The 20,970-nt window shown below is 41.5% G+C and overlaps 3 protein-coding genes across 3 annotated transcripts in view; all 3 read left to right on the forward strand.

Annotated features, from left to right (window-relative positions):
- Positions 1 to 10,007, forward strand: part of LOC109976325 (ATP-binding cassette sub-family C member 9-like) — a 40,676-nt gene extending 30,669 nt beyond the window's left edge. The window contains 7 exon segments of the mRNA XM_065951363.1: positions 676 to 685; positions 1,351 to 1,403; positions 1,405 to 1,460; positions 3,179 to 3,282; positions 3,381 to 3,514; positions 3,702 to 3,764; positions 7,035 to 10,007. Coding sequence (XP_065807435.1) covers positions 676 to 685; positions 1,351 to 1,403; positions 1,405 to 1,460; positions 3,179 to 3,282; positions 3,381 to 3,514; positions 3,702 to 3,764; positions 7,035 to 7,172 — 558 coding nt within the window. The 3' untranslated portion in view covers positions 7,173 to 10,007.
- Positions 10,008 to 11,027: 1,020 nt separating this feature from the next.
- On the forward strand, positions 11,028 to 15,642 carry kcnj8 (potassium inwardly rectifying channel subfamily J member 8). The gene is made up of 6 exons (XM_020660061.3): positions 11,028 to 11,801; positions 12,684 to 12,832; positions 13,081 to 13,241; positions 13,363 to 13,502; positions 14,532 to 14,748; positions 14,944 to 15,642. The coding sequence occupies exons 1-6, from the start codon at positions 11,455 to 11,457 to the stop codon at positions 15,193 to 15,195; spliced, it is 1,266 nt and encodes a 421-aa protein (XP_020515717.1). The 5' UTR covers positions 11,028 to 11,454; the 3' UTR covers positions 15,196 to 15,642.
- A 705-nt stretch (positions 15,643 to 16,347) lies between these two features.
- echdc3 (enoyl CoA hydratase domain containing 3) lies at positions 16,348 to 19,377 on the forward strand. The gene is made up of 6 exons (XM_020660062.3): positions 16,348 to 16,534; positions 17,562 to 17,683; positions 17,758 to 17,855; positions 18,000 to 18,200; positions 18,362 to 18,540; positions 19,058 to 19,377. The coding sequence occupies exons 1-6, from the start codon at positions 16,398 to 16,400 to the stop codon at positions 19,209 to 19,211; spliced, it is 891 nt and encodes a 296-aa protein (XP_020515718.3). The 5' UTR covers positions 16,348 to 16,397; the 3' UTR covers positions 19,212 to 19,377.
- Positions 19,378 to 20,970: the final 1,593 nt, after the last annotated feature.

Below are 20,970 nucleotides of genomic sequence, written 5' to 3' on the forward strand. Positions count from 1 at the left end.
TCTCTCTCTCACTCTCTGTCTCTCTCTCTCTCTCTCTGTCTCTCTGTCTCTCTCTCTCTCTCTCTCACTCTCTGTCTCTCTCTCTCTCTGTCACTCTCTGTCTCTCTCTCTCTCTCACTCTCTCTTCCCTCTCTCTTTTAAGGTTCTTAAAATTCTTCTGAATAAAATAGCACCAGTTGGATAAAACAGGTGAAGTTTGATATTTGGGTATAAAGATGCTCACACTCTTCATGTCGGGTTCATGAAGTCTGTTTAATTTAAAGCTTAATCACCCCCTTTTGGTTTACGGCCCGTCTGCAAAGTGGGGGTCGTAAACCAACTGTAAATCCAGTCCCTCTTAGTCCGCCTGACTCACTGTGACAAAACATCTCAACCTGGTTTCAGACGATGGAGGTGGGCTCAGTGAATCAGTCACTTTGATTACCTTTAGGAAAACTCCTGTGTGACCTCAGACGTCCACTCTCTTTGAAAGCTCGCTGTATTTATGTGAGGGAGATATTTATTCTACTGCGAGCCTTTTACATCTCAAACACTCGTTCAGGTCTCTGAGTGAGAAGCTGAATCTCCTCTTCTTCCTCCTCCTCCTCCGTGGGTGGTTAAGTTTACTTTTTTAATTCCCCACACGAGGACCTGAAGTGTACTCTCGGTCCCAGTCTGTGACTCTTCTTCCTTCAGAGACGGCAGAGTCTGTAAAACTGTCTTTCTTTTATTTATCGCAGTTTAAAAGCGTAATGGTATCATTCTGTTTTCAGTCAGACGGCTCCCAGACAGATTAGTGGAACAGAGATGAGATTACACAGTCACTTTTTCCATACACACACACACACACACACACACAAGCGTACACACAGCTGTGCAGACACTTGATTTAACAGTAAATTAAAAAGTGTGTCAGCAGCGTTTCCTTATAAAGCAGTGAAATAAAACCAGAGCCGTGCAGAGCGGAGCTGAGCGGAGCAGGACTTTCTTTATTTCATCACCACAAACAATATTTATAATGTTTTCTGTAAGAGGGAGGAGACATTTGGTTCATTGAAGAAAATGCTTCTGACCAGGTTAGGTTCACAGACTCAGTTACCATAGTAACTGACTCAGAGCTTAGGTTACCATAGTAACAGACTGAAAGCTTAATTTTACCTCTCATTCTGGATCGGCCTTGAGGTACCCCAAAAAATCCAGAGTTTCCCTCATTTCAGGATGAACATATTCTGAATTTTCCACAATCTCCCCTTTTCTGAATTAGCGGTGTTTAAAAGGGTTGTTTCCCACCAGGACCCAGGCCCAGGCAGGCTGACTCTCTCTCTCTCTCTATGTGTGTGATTTAATTTGGAGATGTTTTTTAATTTGCAGGAAAGATCATCATCGATGGGATCGACATCTGCAAGCTTCCTCTGCAGACGCTCCCGGTCCAGACTCTCCATCATCCTCCAGGATCCCGTGTTATTTAGCGGATCTATCAGGTACAGAAACACACAAAGACCCTCTTTGACCAAAGGTTTTTTCTCTTCAAGGAACTACATGGTTCCTGTGGGTCATTAGGTGTTCAAACCAAACAATTCTGGGGACTTTTGAAGAGGAACTATCCACTAAACACCATGAGGACTTTTTTTGTCTGTCTGCATAAACTAGCTTTGTTGCAGATCGTAATTTCAACTGAATTAGCATCATGACAGTTTTTTTTTTTTATGGCTGTAAGCTGCAAAGGAACCGAGTAGAATTGGACTCAAGTTTTTTTTCATTTAAAGTTTTTATTTAAGTTCAACTTTAAAAACAGCTTACAGTGTGCATTAACTTTTTTTCTTTTTGTTAAGACATTTGACCCAAAAAAAAAAAAAATAATAATAATAATAAAAAATAAAGAAACAAATAATAAAATAAAAATAAAATAAAATAAAATGAAATAGAAAATAAAATAAAAACACGAAAAGAAACAAGACAGTTTGGACACACAGCTCCCGAAACAACACACTGTCAAGAACTGCAGCAACAAGAGAATAAATAAATCCAACTGAATCTGTCCTGAGACACACTCATCACATGACGACACACACACACACACAAACACACACAGAGTCCCAGCTGTGGGGTTAGTGGTTGAAGACTCAGTGGGAACTCTGGCTGGGACCTAAACTGACTTGGATCACAGACGTCACAAAGTGTGGAGGTCGTTTTGTGTCTCTGTCACACACTCACTCACACAACCTCTGCGTGTTTGTGTTACAAAGAAGAGACAGTGACTCGGGGTTTGTTATAAAAGACAAAGGGCATGTGCTATTTGTTTGGACAGATACGCCGTTCCAGATAATGTGTGTGAGAGAGAGAGAGAGAGAGAGAGAGACAGACAAATAGTGTGTGTGTGTGTGTGTGTGTGTGTGTGTGTGTGTGTGTGTGTGTGTGTGTGTGTGTGTGTGTGTGTGTGTGTGTGTGTGTGTGTGTGTGTGTGTGTGTGTGTGTGTGTGTGTGTGTGTGTGTGTGTGTGTGTGTGTGTGTGTGTGTGTGTCTTGGCATTTTACACCGGCTCGTGTTTATGCAAACGTCAGCCTGAGGCGAATGGTCGACAGTAACTGTTTTACACTGTTATCTTAGATGTTTCTCTTCTATTATAACACAGTTTGACTCACAAACACTCCCAACACACACACACACACACACACACACACACACACACACACACTGTTTCAGTAATGCTATCAAGAAAATGTGTCACAACAGGCTATTATTCCTCAAAATCTCACGAGGGAGGCAAGGACTGAGGAGCTCAATGTTGATGTCGATAAACAAGCATTTTAGTGATTCACACTTCAAATGAAGGTCACAATATTCACCATTAACTAGCTACTAATTAGCATGCTAATTGCAAAATACACTTCACCATGGTTCTCTAACTCTAACATGTGTCTCTAGTCCGTCTAAAAACCCTCCAATGATGAGAAAAGTCCATCCTCTCCGTCTTCTGCCTGCTCCACTTTTCAGAAAATGTGTGCTCAAACAGGCCGTATGGAGATTTTCCCTTCATGACATCACAAAGGGCAGTAGCCCCTCCCCCAGGTGGAGGACACGCCCATAGCTAGGTGTTTGTTCTGCCCTCTGAGTCTGCCTTCTCACCGTGGGTGAATTCTTCCTTGAGAAGCCGTATGAAGTATGATCTCAGTGTGAACACTGAGTCCTCTTGTTTCAGGTTCAATCTGGATCCAGAGAGGACGTGCACCGACGATCGACTCTGGGAGGCGCTAGAGATCGCTCAGTTGAAGAACATGGTGAAAGCTCTGCCTGGAGGACTCGGTATTCACCATGTTTTCAGCTACAGATAGGTTTGGTTTTTATTTCCATTAAAAGTTGCATGTTTTTTAATGTCTCTGTTTGATTTTTTGTCCGTTCAGACGCGGTGGTGACAGAAGGAGGAGAAAACTTCAGCGTGGGTCAGAGGCAGCTCTTCTGTCTGGCTCGAGCCTTTGTCAGAAAAAGCAGCGTCCTCATCATGGACGAGGCCACGGCGTCGATAGACATGGCCACGGTGGGTTTATCAAATTATGACTTGTGAAAGATTCTTAATGAACGGGTCCTGATGTTATTGCATATTGCTCCATTAAGTCTAGTTTTATTATCACATCCTGACTCATTCCCATGCAGTACTGACCTGCTGAGCGTTGCAGCACCATGCTTTTGACGCTTTTCATTTCTTTGTTTGTTTTCACCTGCAGGAGAACATCTTACAAAAAGTTGTGATGACTGCATTTGCGGACAGAACAGTCGTCACGATCGCCGTAAGTCTTCTTCTTCTGTCTGTCGATTTAGCTGTTTTAAAAAAACAAGCAAGCAGCTATGTTTATTTTAACCAGATGAGAAACTAAATCCTGTCCTGCATGTAGCTGAAGGGCACTGATAGATGCAGATATCTGGCTCTTTCTTTCATCTATTATCCTTTCCTTCAAGTTTCCCCTTTGGAAACCGACTGCTCTCCCATACTTATAAACGTAGTATTCCAAATAGTGTCTTTAATGTGAAATCAGACCTCCTAGCTGTTTCTTTCACTTATCTGATTCTCCTTTTCTGACTTTGTCTCTCTGTGATACTGTCTTGTCCTCTCTTTACTTTCTTTCCTGGTGTTTTCCATCATCGTCTCCTGTTCAAACTTTCCTTTCCTCCCATATTCCTCCTGTTTCTAACATCTCGTCGCCAGCATCGTGTGTCCTCCATCTTGGAGGCCGAGCAGGTGTTGGTCTTCTCCTCTGGGATCTTGGTGGAAAGTGACTCGGGTCCGAACCTGCTAGCACAGGAGGATAGCCTCTTCCATGTGTTAGTGAGGACTCACAAGTAGACCCGGGATCAGCACAGACCACTTTGCCCATCTCCCTTCTGTTTTTCCCTTTTCCTGACTTTCCCTCATTTCTTTTCCCACTTCTCTCTACTTCATCTTACTTTTCCTGGCTGAGTCTGGGTCTGCTGAAGACTTACTGCCTCTGACAGCCTGGTTGGTATAAAATAAAAACTACTGCATGCCGATTAGAAGATATTTTTTGTACCATGCAGTGCAGTTTGGTACAAACCTTATTTGTCTGATTTTTAAGACCTAAAAACATACTATGTATTTAGTTAGAGCATGCAAAATTATGACAAATGCTTATCACCCTCCAACTCACATTTCCTGACAAATGGAACCGACCTTTTAGCTGCTTATTTTCATCACAGCAGTGTCAGATTTAGCGTCAAGTCACAGTTTGCCAGAAAGGGAAAGGACAACATCATCTGCATAGAGGTGAATAGATAATTCCTCCTTGATCCTTGAGTCCTTGATCTGGACAGCATCTAGTCCTCAAATGACTTTATTCCAGTTGTAGTGCTTCATATTAAGGTTCCAACTTCCTAACACAGACCTTTATAAATAGTGTGCCCATGAGGTAAAGGTCCTTTAAACAGGTTTTTATGGTATTTTGGCATATTCTCTGTCTAACCAGAAGCAATGTAAGAAGAGTGAGGTTTTGATCGAGATGTACAAAAGTAATTTTGATATAAAGAATCCAAATTTGCATGAGAAAATGTTGCATGTGATATTGCCAGCTGATTCAGTAGTGGCATCTCTTATTATTTCCTAGTAGTATCGTGGTGTATGGTATTCTCCCATCTGGTCAACAGATTAGAATTTACATGTAAACACAACAAGACACAAGCTGATTAATTAAGAGTAGGGCTGGGCAACGATTAAAAGTTTTAATCGCATGAGTTCTTGTGATTAATCACGATTAATCGCATTGTTATATGCAAAATCCAATAATGAATTCAAAAGTAGTGTATAGCGCACTTTTATTGTAAATGTACTTCTCAACTTAAACAATGTAATCAAAGCAAATAAATACAAAAATAAAGCTTATTGCATTGGTTGCAGTCTGGACGCAGAGTGGTGTGGGTCTCCTCTCCGCTCTCTGACTGCAGCTGGGTCCGCTGTGCGAGGCTAGACAGCCTGTGAGTGCTTTTGGAAGGGGGAGGGGCTAACGGCAGCACCCGCTGCTCGTTGAGGACAGTAACTGCAGAGCAATACGTGCTTTCACGTTAGTCTCCAATAACACCAGAAAAAGTCGCTAGATTTGTCGCTAGTAGCTGTTGACAAAAAAGTCGCCAAGGGGGTTTGGAAAGTCGCTAGATTTAGCGAGAAAGTCGTCAAGTTGGCAACACTGTTTCCTCTTTCCTGTGAGCGCCGCAGCAGACATGCGCAGCAGTAAGCAACATACTAGGCTCGCTCACGATGGAATTTTATAAAATAAAAGCCAGTGAGCAACAGACTTTTACAATAAGAAAATAAATAATAAAAACTGCATTAAAGGTCCCATATTATGCTTTTTCTGGTTTTATATGCTCCTTAGTGTGTTTTCCAAGTGTCCTGTGCATGTTTAGGCACATCTATTTGCAAAAATTCAAAGTCCGCGGAAACGTGGCTTCTCCTACCTCCTCCTGTTAGCTGTAGCATTAGCCGCATGTAACGCTCGGTTCTAGCCCCCCTCGATAAAAATTTGTCAGTCCGACGTCTTTGTCAGTGTGATATCACTGATCTAAGCCCATTGGCTCGTTGTGGCAAGCCCAGCAGCTCATGTTGCACGCCCGTTAACTTCTGTAGCACGCCCACGATATGCCGTAGCCTGCGGTAGCACAGTAGTGCTAAGATGCTAATGTTTATGCTCCCCTCAGACGGCGCCAGTGGCTGCATTCCCAATATGGTAAAAGAGGCGGGACATTTCCAAGAACCGTGCTGAGCAACTGACCAATAAGGACAGAGCGGATCGGCAGACCAATCAGAGCAGACTTGGCCCATGTGGGGTCTAACAGTGTGGGCTCAGCAGAGCGTAGCTGACGGACTCAGAGCGGAGAGGGAGCAAGGAGGAGCAGTACATTAAAACAGACACTTTTTTCAGACTTTAGCTATTGTGAACGTACAAAAGTAGGTACATAGATTAAATATACGAACCCCAAAAAGGGTATAATATGGGCTCTTTAATGCAAGATCAAATAATTGCCGGCGATAATTAATAAATGAGTTAACGCGAAAATAACGCGTTAACGTGCCCAGCCCTAATTAAGAGCTTTGCTTTTAGTGTCAGTCGCTTTTGAAACACCATCGTCCAATATCAACGAGTTATACCTCATTTAAGATCTTGATGTATCTGAATCCTTAACTCAGGATCAATGTTTTGTTTGTCTCTGTTGAATTGAAGCACATTCTGAGCAGATGATTCTGATCCGACTGGGTTCAAATGAAGCCTCAATCCAGGAGTTAGCTCAAACAGAGAGCACAGTATCATCTGCATAAAGACGGACGGTGGCTCAATGATAGAACATTTTTTATTGGAAGCACCGTCTAAGAATTGGATGAAGTTTGATAATTTGATGTTTGCTTGGGAACTATTTAAAGGAAATGAATTCTGAAACCTCCCAACTAATCCACCCACAATGCTTCAGGAGTTGAAGGCGGGGTCATACGATCATTAATGTGTGCGTTCATTCATTTTGAGAGAATCTAACTGTCATTATTTCTGTTTGTCCAGCACCGTGTCCACACCATCCTCACACACGATCTGGTCATTGTGATGAAGCGGGGGAACATTTTGGAGTATGACAAACCCGAGACTCTGTTGGAGCAGGAGGGCGGGATGTTCGCTTCATTCGTAAAGGCCGACATGTAGACGACTCGGTCAGTCAGGCGGCACGCCGACAACAACTGACAGACTGATCAGTTGTTTCTTTTATCGCTTCTGTTTTTTTCATAATGACGGGAGAAGAGATCTGTGACTTTTCAGCACTCCGGTGAAGCCAATAATACACAGAGAAGCTTCTCGTTGTCTTCAGTTGAAGGGAAATCTGATCCAGAACCTCCGTCGATCATCTGTTGATATTTCTGAAGTGTTGTACTTGAATCTTTCAGTCGGGCAATTAAATGCTCCCTTTTATTTTTTTTTTATAATTTCCTGTACACATGATTTAATTCCTAAATCTCATCATTTAATCCATTTTTTTACATATTGGAAATAATACATATATGGAGTTTTTCAACAAGTTAAAACATTTAAATACCATATCAGATCACTGACCTCGATACGTCCAGTATTGGGAACTTTTCACATCAATAGAAATGTAAAACTCTTTAATTATTTTGTTAAAAATGTTTCTTATATTTCACATTTTAAACCTATGCACAACCCGTATGAGTATTATCACTTGGAAGCACTTGTATCATACAATAATAGGGGAAGAAGGGAAACGCTTGTTGAAGTAATGCTAGCTTTGTGTTGCTCCAGCTGGTCTTTGTCCAGTCTGGTCTGCACTGCAAAGTCTGTATTTGTTTAGACCAGGCTTCAGAGCGGACTTAGACACAAGTTGCATCTGCCTGGTCAATTCTGAACAGGGTCAAAACAAGGGCTTGACTACAAAACTAGACATTGCAATAAGCAGCAGTTTAGCCACCTAGAGTCTGGAGAAGAGCTAAAATGTGATAACTGGTGGTGTCTTTGTGTGGTTTGGTCTGATTGTGATTATTTTACTGACCTGACGCTTTGCATTGTGGGAGAAAGACTGGTCTGATGGATACTGTAGATTTTGACTGAATCAGTACCACATTCGGGTATCTTTGTCAAACTGTGGATCTTGCATTTGTCGCATACTGCATTTTGGCCGAATCAGTTCGTACTACCAGTGAAGTAGGCGGATTTGGAAACAGCCTCAGACTTAACGTCCGCTCTTTGAGAGAAGAAGTCGAGAGGGGACAATCAGTTAAAACCCAAGTCCCACTTAGAAAAATACCAAGAACATGTCAAGTTGATGCAACTGTTTAATTTGTTTTTTTTGGTGTAGTCACATTTTCTTTGTTAAGTTCTGAATTAGAAGTTTTACTGATAGAAATGACACCGCTGCTGTAGTTTCATGGAACCTTCTTTTTTTTTTTAGTGTCCATTAAACCAAACTGTCCTCGCTGATTTCAAACTGTGTGAGGCTGCAGTCACATGATGTCAGAAGACGTCTCTTATCCCAAATTTAAATTTAGGATTTTTTTATGACGATTCTCCTCCTGAACTGGCCTAACGTGGGACATCAACATCGTCTACATTCTCACATCTGGACTGAAACACTTAGCAAACTTAGCAAACCTTGAAAACGAGTCGTCAGTGTTCCTCCAGCGCTGTCTGTTCTATCAGTTCTATTTCTATCCTCCACTAGTGCAAACACTGTAGGGTGTCGGTGCTGAAGCTGCTGAACCCGCTGTCTGTCTGCAGTCATGCTTTGCTGAACTTATAATCCTCGGGACAATAAGCCCGGAAATTAGCTCGCGTTATCTCCAGAGACGCTTCAAGAGGACTCGGAGCGGTTTTAAAAGTCTTCAAATTACAGAGCGGACAGAGTTTGATTTACAGCTCTAATCTTAAATCGTGTGTTGAATCTAGCCCAAGAGACAAGTTAGAAGAAGAAGAAGAAGAAGAAGATGAATTTATCATTTCATACAGAAAGAAACACAGAGTGCTTCACAGGAGAAAAAACAATCAAGCAGACAGGTGTATGCTCAAGCAATTCAAGTTGGCCAAGTTAGCAACATCATTAGCATTTAGCAGCTAACAAATTGATTAAACCTGGAGACTTACAATATTTTAATCAAATCTACTCCTGGTTTCAGTGGTGAAGATGACTCAAGTCAGTGAGCTTCACTAAACAACAACATGAGCACCGCTAATGTTTTATCCTCGTTTTTACTCTCGACTCAACTCGACACACCAAACAAGTCGAGACTCGACCTTTTCTGAAGTCTCTCTGGAAGCGGTGCTTTTGTCCCTTTTTTGTATTCTCGTCTTCAGATATCCTTATTTCTACTCTTTGAATGCTTTTAATGAGATTTTTTTTAAATGACTTTGTACTGTACAGACTGAATGCCAAATAGATTCTGTTTTTTTTTTTTTTTTTTAATTTTTAAACATTGTAGTCGAGTATGTTTCATCTCAACGAGTTGCCACGTTGGGTCCATTGCAGTGAGTGTGAGCTTGTGTGGGGGGCGATGAGTCCAGGAGGAGGGGTCAAGTTTGAACGTTGGGTTCCCAAGCTGCAACGAAAAAAATGCGACTGCCTCCACCTTTAATTTCTTTATTTGACTACATCGATGAAAAACATGATCTGTTACTTTTCTTCTCTGTCTTCAGTTTTGATGAAAGCAGATTTTGTTTCCCCCCCATGTGTCTCACTTGTTAACTTATTGACCTGAACGAACATATTCATATCTTTTTTTTGCATGTTAAAAAAGCCACACTGACATTTTCCTTCTTCTCTGACGAATGCCCGTCTGACTGTTAATAAAGCATCTTAAACACCACACATCCTTTGTACGAGCACCGGCTCATTAAGGTCGATTTCAACATTTTTAAATGTATGTCATGTACATTCTGTATATCCAAGAATTTATAAGCATCTATATCAGAGTGATATTATGTGTGCCTCGTTTTTTTTTACACTTGAAATGATAATAAAATGCTTTTGAGTGATGTGAGGGGTTTTTTTTTTCCCCCAGGTTTGGCTAAGTAACCAAACCAAACTAAATGGCGCCCCCTGGTGGTGAAGTCTAACATGTATAGATACTTCACTTTGAAAGCAATGTGGAGACTTGTTGAGCTGCAGGAAAGAGAAAGTCTTATTTAAAAGGAAACAAGCCTTTCTTGTTTCATTGCAGCCTCCAATAATGTTTTTGGAAGGAATCTCAGGACCCTCCTCTCAGTATCTCATGACCCCCTGGGGGGTCCCGAGCCCCCACTTTGGGAACCACAGACTTAAACACATTTATTTTGGTGCACAAAAGATTAAAGATGAAAAAGAGCCATGTTGTGTTTGAAACATGAATTCAGTTTTCAGTTGTTTGTCAGTTTGCTCCACAATGGAAACAGGTAAGTGTGTGTTGTACTTTAAAGCAACTTCAACTCAATAAAAAAAATCTGTTCATTTCTATTTATTTATTCACCTAAAACAGTCTTATACACAGTCCTATATATCACAGTACAGATCATAGTTTGCAGTGTAACACGTTATTCAACCAAACAGCCTACAAAGCAGCGATTCTCAACTGGTGGGTCAGGACCCAAAAGGGGGTCGCAGAGCCATTTTCAGTGGGTCTCCTGAAAAAAACAAAATGTTGCAAAAAGTCTATGACGTGGTTTTAAAACATGTCTGTTTTGTTCTGTCTTTGTCGTTCTTTCTCATTTTGTTCCATATGAGCTCCAAACTTTCATCTTTTTCATGAGTGGTTGAAAACATTCAGATATTTTGGGTCATGATTTCACGTTGAGGAGGTGATGGTGGGTTCTGAGGCTACAGCAGCTGAGAACCACTATTCACTATTCTGCTATGAAGTATCATAGAAAAAGACAGCATTGTTTTGTAACAGATGATGCTGAAAAAATGTGATGAAATCTGTGTCAGACTTTTATTATCGCCCCTTGTTCACCTGAGAATAAGATCTCCAAATCTGTGCAGCTTCAAACTCATAAACTCAGATAAATGTGGAACTTTTTAGGAACTAGAAATGTAAAGTTGGTCGTTTAAGGCGATTAATCAAAGATTAAACTTGTAAGTTTTGAAATTTTGGGCTTAACTTAAAGTTTGTGAGGCATTTGAGGGATTTAAATTGTTTCCAATAAGTGTTAAAAGTCGAAAAATTGCGCTTTCCTGCGGTCCCTGAGGTGTCCGTGAAAGCAGCAGCACCCTGGTTTGAGCGGGTCTGGAGTCTGGGAGCTGGACTACGTCAACAAGCAGAGAGAGGAGAGGAGAGGAGCCCGTCCCTGCCCTCAGAGGAGCAGCTGAGCGGAGCAGCCTCAGAAGGAGAAGAGTTTCCTGCAGGTGGACATGTTGGATCCGCGCGTAAAGACGCTCTGAACGCGGATGACAAAAACAACCTTCACCGCTTTTATTTCTTAATTTCTTCACGATCAAGATCAGAAAATGTTGGCGAGGAAAAGCATCATCCCGGAGGAGTTCGGTCTGCCGGGGCTGGCCTCCCGGCTGCCCCGAAAACCGGTGTTCAGAGACCGCGTGAACAAGGCGCGCTTCATCGCCAAGAACGGCTCGTGCAACCTGGCGCACAAGAACATCCGGGAGCAGGGCCGCTTCCTGCAGGACGTGTTCACCACGCTGGTGGACATGAAGTGGCGCTTCACGCTGGTCATCTTCACCACCACCTTCGTCAGCAGCTGGCTGCTCTTCGGCATGAGCTGGTGGCTGGTGGCGTTTGCGCACGGAGACCTGAACCCGGAGGGGCAGACCGGAGCCTACTGCGTCACCGACGTCAAGTAAGAAACTCTGAGAACAAAGTTATCACCAAGGACATTAAAGAGTGCACTTTAGCTTCTTTAAATGTTTTTATCAGACTTTTATTCTTTATTTTTATCCATCGAAACTCCCTTCTCTTCTTCATCTGTTTTTTTTGCATTTCCTCCATTTTTTAATTCCACAGAGGAAGAGGAGGAGAGGGAGAGACAGATATTATTCATGACAGGAAGTCAGGAGAAGTTTTGCCCCACACAGTATCAGGGGAAATAAAGTAAAGTTTTCAGGGGCAGAAGGGAAAGTTTGGCACCTCCCTCTTGCTCCTTCCTTATTTCCTTCCATCCTTGCTTCCTCTATCTCACCTTTTTTCGGCAGCCACCTCTTCTTCAGGTTTCATATTTTTGTCTCTCATCAACAGTTGAAAGTAAATTCAGTAAAAAAAAAATTAAAAAAATACTCTAGAGACTCCATATTAATTTGTAAGTGTACTTCAGGACTTTTACTCAATATGTTTACCGTTTGGCCAAATAATAATTCCACTAGAGACACGGGGAGATCTGATTGGTGGATAAAAGATGTAAAAAACAAACATATTTGACTTAAAAAGCAACAATAAGAAGTTGGATATGATTTTTGTGTGCATGTGTACAAGCAATGGTGTAACTACCGACAGTACAACTGGGGCCCATGTGCGGGGTCGACCAGCCAGTCGATCAGGGGCCGGGTTGGATGACATGTTTTTCTGCATGTTGATATAAATTGCCTGCTGTGGAATTGTCTTGAATGATGTGTTTGTCCGTTTGGGCGCAGGAGAGGAGGGCCATGGCTAATGTCCAGTCTCTAATCTCCCTCTCTCTCTCTCTCTCTCTCTCTCTCTCTCTCTCTCTCTCTCTCTCTCTCTTCAGGTCGTTCACTTCGGCCTTCCTGTTCTCCATCGAGGTTCAGGTGACCATCGGCTTCGGGGGGCGGATGATAACGGAGCAGTGTCCGACCGCCATCACCGTCCTCATCATGCAGAACATCGCCGGGCTCATCATCAACGCCGTCATGCTGGGTGAGGCTTGAAACAGTTTACCCCAAACTAGAAGGGACAAGCGTTTATGCTGTTGCCATGGTGATTTCAGACGCCGCCCTACCAGTTTGTCTACAGGTACAATCAGGAATCGACGCCCCTGAAGTCTCATGGCCGACATCCGACCAAAGTATCAATCAAGCCAAGAATTCCCACGAGCAGTCCGCCTGATCGGGTTGAAGGTGGCGCCCCCTCCTGGATTGACTTTACCTTTTGCGTCCTCTCCTCAGGTTGCATCTTCATGAAGACGGCTCAGTCGAACCGCCGAGCAGAGACGCTGATCTTCAGCCGTCACGCCGTCATCGCCGTCAGAAACAACAGCCTGTGTTTCATGATCCGTATCGGAGATCTCAGGAAGAGCATGATCATAGGAGCGACCGTCCGACTCCAGGTGTTTACACGACCTCGATGCTCTCTCTCTCTTTTGTTAAACTCCAGATTCTCTTCTCCTGATCGTTTGGTATTCCTCTTGTCCTCTCTCCAAATAAATTCTGAACACACTTTATCTTCAGGTGGTGAGGAAGACGACCACGCCTGAGGGCGAGGTGATCCCCATCCATCAGATCGACGTCCAGACGGAGAGCGCCGCCGCCAGTAACAGCCTGTTCCTCCTCGCCCCGCTCATCATCTGTCACATCATCGACAAGAACAGGTACAGTGTGTCAGGAACAACGACCAGATCTGTGATGTTGATCCAGAATAAATGAAGCATTTAGATGATCGCTGAACAAACTTTAAACTTTGACAAAGGAGCAAACATTTCTTGACTGAAGGGGTCAAATAAAGATTTAAAAAAATATATTTTAGAGTCTTTATATGTGATTGTTCACACCTAAATATATAAATCAAGTATCTCCTCTGAAAATAACTCTGTGAGTCATGACTGTCTACAATGGGTGTAACACCCGAGTCCCACTGTCTGTGATGTTTTCAGAGTTTTCAGAGTCCTATCTTCACTTTGTTTACATCGCCAGGACGGCCGGCTGACTCCTCCCCTCGTGTATAAAAGTTGTTTAATTGAGGGACTAGAGAAAAGAAGAATAACATACTGTACTCACTGCTTAACTGTGTTTCTAGATCACGCTCATTTCAGGTAAATTTACATGCAGTGTGAAGATACCAGCATAATAAAGATCGCTAGCATTAGCATGCTAACACAACAATGCAGCGCCAGTTGTTTTGGTTTCATGCTGGAGCTCAAGGGCGACATCTGCTGGATCAAAAAAACCCGCATATAAAGCCTTTAATAGATGAACGTCTGAAGACAACATGTCAGCACCTCACAGAGTTTGTAGTCACAGAATCTGATTTTTAAAAGACTTGCAGGGTCACTCTCTGTAAGACTACAACTAGATTCCTTATGAGATTTGTTTCCCATCATGCACCTGTCCTGGTGGAAATGTACAGCTGCATCTTTTGAGCAGAAAACCAGAAAAAGGAGGAGAAACTGTTCACATGCCGTCTCCTTTTCTGTCCCTTCTTAAACCTCTCCTATAAGCTACGACTTAAAGTGACATTTTTACACCAAAAATGTTGATAAACTGACCAATCACGTCAGCGTGTCTGTTTGTCCTTTGTGCCTACGTTAAAGTAAGAAGGAAGTGGTGAGTATCACATTTCTAACCCATACATCTCAGTGTACACTCCAATGACGTCTTCATTCTGTCCGTCCCGCCGGCAGCCCGCTGTACGACCTGTCCGCCATGGAGATGCAGTGCAGCGACCTGGAGGTCATCGTCATCCTGGAGGGGGTCGTGGAGACGACGGGGATCACGACGCAGGCTCGCACCTCCTACATCTCTGAGGAGATCCAGTGGGGTCACCGCTTCGTTCCCATAGTGACCGAGGAGGAGGGCGTTTACTCGGTGGATTACTCCAAGTTTGGGAACACAGTGAAGGTGAGAGAGACACAAAGTGATCAGCTCTGTAGGGACACAACATGAAGTGGAATGTGTGTGACCTTTGAACTTCCACAACTCCAGTAAAGGACACATTTCATGAGGTTTCTTTGTCTCACCAGTCAAAATGTTCCACTGACTTTGCTCAGAGACACTTCCACTTCTCTAAATATTCCGCTGTTTCTCTTCTTCAAGGTAGCGACGCCTCGCTGCAGCGCCCGAGAGCTGGACGAGAAGCCGTCCATCCTGATCCAGACGCTGCAGAAGAGCGAGATGTCGCACCAGAACTCTCTGAGGAAGCGTAACTCCATGAGGCGCAACAACTCCATGCGGAAAGGCGGAGCGAGCAGCGGCAGCCTGCGCAGGAACAACTCGGGGCTCCTCGCGCCCAAAGTCCAGTTTTACACCTCGACCGAGGGCGGCGCCAGCCTGAACGCCGTCACCTGACATGAGGCCCGCCTCCTGCTGGCTGCCCTGCTCCTCCTGGCGGGAAGGAGGATTGTGGGTGTTGTAGTTTCTCCTGCTCTAACGGGACTCATTCTTTCATTAACGGCTTTTTCTAGTCTTCACTCCCAGCACTTTTTACTTCATGATCTTTTTTCTAATAAATTGTGTTTTATCTTTTCCTTATTCAAATGTTAGGGACGTTTTCTCAGCACTGATCGAGCCACCAGACACCAAAACATTTTGTTTTCTAAAAGCTAATCATTGACGCAATAATCACAAGCACTGGACCTCCACGTCTAGTTGACTGTTAAATGTTTTAGAGACATATTTTTGTATTTTCATCAATTCATAGTTAACTGGTGGCGAGAAGTCACCGTACTGTACGTGTGTATTTTTCACTTTATTGTGTCATTTGTGTTGTTTGAGAATAAACACACTCACTTCATATACATGTGTTATTTTATTTTGAAATGTTGGTGGTGAAGATTTAATATCTTATGTGTTTTATTTTTATTTATAAACATTTTTGATTTTACAATACAGACAGAAGAGACAAACACAACAACAACAACAACAACAACAACAACACAAGTCAAACTGCCACCTTAAGAAAAGAAAGGGGAGTATGTGACCATGTAGTCCAAATGTAGATGACCTTCAGTGCGTTGATGATCAGGGATGCAGTCCGCAAAAACAAGATGAAGCAAGACTGAAGGAAAAACACGGCCAAGGCAGGAGAACCAGGATTCAAAGAAATGAAAATATCTGTGTTTGATGTTTCACCAAAGACCTTGTCAGGTTTGGTTTGTAGTTTTCAATCTGAAGTATGATTGTATTATTATATTTATTCAAGAAAAGAGGCAATATAACATTTCTTCCTTGATGTGAAGCTCAAAGGCAGGGTTGGTTATTTTTTCCAGATACTCTTTTTAAGATTTGGATTAAATATAAAAACATTGCAGTATTAAACAGTAATATATAATTACACCTGAAGTTGCCCTAGTATATAAAATTATATATACGTTTATTTTTAAAAGTGCATATTTGATTAATCCAATAGAAACGTTCCTAATAAATATAGAAATGTCAGATTTCCTTTTGCGTTTAGAATTATGTGATTCATTCTTACGTCCTTACGTCATGACGTCGTTGCACCCGGAAGTGAGAGTTGGGAAGGGAAGGTGAAGCAGGAGAAGGTAAACATGGCTCGAAGTTTGCTGTGCAGAGCTGTGGGAGTGTTTCAGCTCAGCAGGACTCAAACTCCGCTGGCAGGGACTCGTTCTTACTCTCAGACTGACCCGGAACCTTTAACGGTGAGACAACAAAACAGCGGGATAAGGTAAACAACGATTCAAAATAACCATTCAAAAAGGTTCAGGGGTAAATTAAAAACTGTGTTGCACATATAAAGGTACTTTCTTTAATTCGACTTACATGTTATGTCCGTGTTCTGTGGTTAAATCAACGCTTTGAGCAACTACGGAGGCCGGGAAGGACTAAACGCGATTCGATAAATCATGGTCATAGTAAAGCCCGGATGCCGCTCATTGGCACATATAGTGGGACTCTCCAACAATTAGAACTCTCTGGTGAAAAATCAGAACACTTTGGGAGTCTTATACTTTTTGAGTTTCCTCTTTTGGGAGAAAGTTGACTGCATCACTGGGCACATATATTTAAAGAGTGACTAAACCCTAAAACCACTTTTTCCAACTCTAAACCTCTTTATCTGAGTATTAAGTAGATAAAGAAAAGATTAAGTAGAGAGTAGAAAGAAAGTAGAAAAGATGAAGATAAACTTTATTGATCCCCCATGGGGGAAATTTTTTCATTACAACAGCTCAAATAAAAAAACAGGAATATAAATATTAAAAATAACAAGATGTTAAAAATCAAACATATGTACATCAGTTAAATAAAGGCAGAAAAAATACCATAATAGAATAATACCAGGTATGTGCACTTCCACTTGTGGAAAGACTTAAAACACACACACAGTGTGTAGCATTAATAATATGAGTGGTGATGCTGTTAAAGAGTCTGACTGCAGATGGAATGAACGACCTGCGGTAGCGCTCTATTTATTATGCTCTATTTATTTATTTATTTGGCATCCTTACATCTGCCTATAACCCTCCTCCTGTCCCTCTTTGTTCTGCATATCAACTCATTACTGCTGGAAACTATCCAGCTGCTGCTGACACCAAGTGATGCTAGAGGGGAGAAAATGGACAAATTATCAGCACACATGCGGGAATTGATGATATTGTTACCAAACACACGACCAGTTTAGCAGCCATGCAGTTTTTGAGATCGATATTGTGACATATTGTTACATTTCTCTGCATGTTTCTTTCTTCTTCCAGGAGAATCATCTTAAACAATCCCAAGAAAAGGAATGCACTCTCTCTGTCAATGCTGGAATCTCTCAGAGAAAACATCCTAACCGATGTTGACAGTGATGATCTCAGAGTTATCGTCATATCAGGTTGGTATTTATTGCGAGTGTGTTCCATGAGAATTAAAAAAAATACTGATCTAATCTTTACATTCATGTGTCAGCCAAAGGTCCAGTGTTCTCCTCTGGACATGACCTGAAAGAGTTGACGTCAGCTCAGGGCAGAGAGTATCACACAAAAGTCTTTCACACCTGTGCAGAGGTTAGTTTTTATAATATCTGACAAAAATGTTAATTACTAAAACTTTATTCAACTGTATTCATGATTAGCGTCTCATATTTTGTTGAACCAATCATCGATGATGGTGCTGATTTAAAGAACTCAGGGGCTCTTACTCTGTTTCAGGTAATGACTTTGATACAAGACATACCTGTTCCAGTCATCGCCATGGTAAATGGAGTTGCAACAGCGGCTGGTTGCCAGCTTGTTGCCAGCTGCGATGTTGCCGTGGTGACAGAGAAGTCCACCTTCGCCACTCCCGGTGTCAATGTGGGGCTTTTCTGCTCGACGCCGGCGGTGGCCATCGGCAGAGCCGTGCCTAGGAAGGTAGAAGATGAATAATCCGAGGAAAACATTTTGATAATTAGGTTCTTCAGCTTTTATATTTTTTATCACAGTTACATTTTTAATTTTATTGACAACAGCTGACAACATCCAGTATCAAGCCCCTGTCGGATATGAACATTGGCTTCATTATTTTTAACCAGGTTGCCATGGAGATGCTGTTCACAGGAACTCCCATCTCAGCCCACGATGCTTTGCTGCACGGTCTGGTCAGTAAGGTGGTGCCGGAGGAACGACTGGAGGAGGAGACAATGGCCATAGCCCAGCGGGTGTGTCAGGCGAGCCGACCTGTTGTCGCTCTCGGCAAGGCCACTTTCCAAAGGTGGGAATACTGACGGACCACTTTCGTCCTCTTTTCTTTGTTGTTTACGTGATTTTTAAAGTGAAGAAACACCTAAAAATACACCTTTTAAGCAATATGATGTATTAAACACTCAGTGAAACTGTATTAAAGACTCAGTGAAACATTGTTTGTACTCGTTAGTGACATTAATCATTCAAACAAACAAGTCTGTCCATTTAAAGATTGCCATCTGTTAGTGGCTTTCAAAGACATTGAAAACAGCACCATCAAAACTATGGTGGTAATATTTGAAGGAGTTGAATGAACCTCGTATAATTTGTTCCCTTGAATTTTTACAAAATGTATTAAGGTCAAATATCGTACAATAAAGCGGTCAAATTTAGAAACTTATGACTGATCAAATTGAATCAAAATACCATACTTTTACCATGATTATCAGGATGCCTTGTTTGAAAACATTTAATCAACAATGATTAATACGTCTACGTTTCCCTCCAAATTTGTCATCCCATCCCTTTTTTTTCCCCCTCCAAAGACAAATGGCTCAAGGTCGAGACGCAGCGTATGCCACTGCCTCCAAGGTGATGGTCGACAACCTCGCTCTCAGAGACGGACAGGAGGGGATCCGAGCCTTCATAGAAAAACGCAAGCCGGTGTGGAGTAATAAAGCCGAAAAAGCACACGACTGATGGACTGTTGGAGAGCCAGAAGATCGCTGAAATGACCGAGTGATCTTTCTTACTGGTGCTACATGGTTTCCAGTCTGGTGTGAATAATAAGCACCAGTTCTGAGTCACTGTGTAGACTATGCTGCTGTTAAAATGTAGATATGTAATTAAAAAAGTTTAATTTGAATTTGTTGACTTTATCTTGTTATTTGCATAGACAAGTCATTGAACCAGCCTTAGAAGCTGCATTGTAGAAATGTAGAGGACTTGATATGTTTCATGACATAATGAACTCATGAAGCCGGTGGATACCGACTTACTGAACTAAACGTGAACACGCTGAAGTCAGACTTCCCAACTTAGAAACTTTTATTTGTTTTATTTTTGTTTTGTTTTTCCAACTTTATAGAATAGAATAGAATTACTTTATTGATCCCAAACTGGGAAATTGTGGCGTTACAGCAGCAGGTTATTCAAACACACAATATTAGCAAATTTAAACACAATATTATATTAAATACAAAGTAAATAAGCACTAAAAATATCAAAACTAATAATGAGAATATATACAACCAGGATTTATGAATGCAGCATTTGTTTTATTTTTGTTTTTATTTTTCCAACTTTATGAATGCAGCATTTGTTTTAGCCTCCCGTCTAAGAATCCTATGTCACTTCCGGCCGCCATCTTTAATGACGGTAACTTCGAAAACGGAAGGGAAGACTTTCAGATGGAGTAACTTTTATGTAGATTAGACAGTTGATCAAATGTTGGAAGTTTCACAAACTTCTGGATAAATTTAAGATCTACAGTGTTTTAATTTGAATTAAAGTTAGCACCTGTTGACGGTTTGTCCTCTAACTCTTGTGATGACATGTTTTTATATCTAACACAGTTACACGTCATGTTTTTCACGTCAGAAGTCGGAAACGTGAGGCCCCTGAGCTCCTGTTGATGGTGAGGGGTTTTTCAAAACTTTATTGATAATCAATATCAGCTGTTTACAATTATGAAAATGTTCAAAACACACCATTACAGACTGAGCATGACTTAACCCTCAGGCAGGAGTTTTATTTATCTCTTAAGTCATTAAGGAAAACAATGTCCATTCACAAAAAACTGCTATAAAAATAGTAAAGATTTAATATTTGTTTCTGCATAAATCTCTCAAACAACTTCAGCCCTGCTCAAAACTACCAAACATTCAATCAATTAGAGGATTTTACCCTTTAAATGCCAGTTTGATTACATAATGCCAATATTTTTTATGAAAATATCCTCAAAACGATTGAACGTTTGGCTTACAGGTGACTTACAATAATATATTTATGATCCAAATATTTGCAAATTAGCTTCCCTTTTTTTAATCGAGCTTTGGATAGGGCTCTAAGATCCCTGATATGATGTCAGCTCTGCCAGCTCGTTCTGGCACCTGATGGTATTTTCCATTTTTCCATTATCAGAAATTATTTTATCTTAAATAAGTTCACAAAACAGTGAAAACTAAATAAACTAAATTTACAAAATCACAATTATATCTTAGACAGCTTCTTTTGTACAATCAACAGCCCAAACATGCTGAAATAAGAAGTAACCACCAAAATAATAAACATGAGAAGAGTAAATCATCAGAATTCAGACGTTAATATTCTGTCTATGAACTCAACACTGGTTGATCAGTTGGGATAATAAGAGCAATTTCTTTGTATTTGGTTCATTGAGTTCATTGAATGACAAAAAAAATTACAATTTTTAAATAAATCAGCAACATATCTTTGA

The sequence above is a fragment of the Labrus bergylta genome, chromosome 23 (assembly GCF_963930695.1).
Source record: "Labrus bergylta chromosome 23, fLabBer1.1, whole genome shotgun sequence".
In the NCBI taxonomy this organism is placed as follows: Eukaryota; Metazoa; Chordata; class Actinopteri; order Labriformes; family Labridae; genus Labrus; species Labrus bergylta.

What these genes read in the sequence shown, in the direction of transcription:
- echdc3 (XM_020660062.3), top strand. Translation starts at nt 16,398, where the DNA reads ATGGCTCGAAGTTTGCTGTGCAGAGCTGTGGGAGTGTTTCAGCTCAGC. An exon ending in CAACAAAACAGCGGGATAAG is followed by an intron (nt 16,535 to 17,561) that starts GTAAACAACGAT and finishes TTCTTCTTCCAG; the next exon opens with GAGAATCATCTTAAACAATC. An exon ending in GCAGAGCCGTGCCTAGGAAG is followed by an intron (nt 18,201 to 18,361) that starts GTAGAAGATGAA and finishes ATTTTTAACCAG; the next exon opens with GTTGCCATGGAGATGCTGTT.
- kcnj8 (XM_020660061.3), top strand. Translation starts at nt 11,455, where the DNA reads ATGTTGGCGAGGAAAAGCATCATCCCGGAGGAGTTCGGTCTGCCGGGG. An exon ending in TACTGCGTCACCGACGTCAA is followed by an intron (nt 11,802 to 12,683) that starts GTAAGAAACTCT and finishes CTCTCTCTTCAG; the next exon opens with GTCGTTCACTTCGGCCTTCC. An exon ending in CACATCATCGACAAGAACAG is followed by an intron (nt 13,503 to 14,531) that starts GTACAGTGTGTC and finishes TCCCGCCGGCAG; the next exon opens with CCCGCTGTACGACCTGTCCG.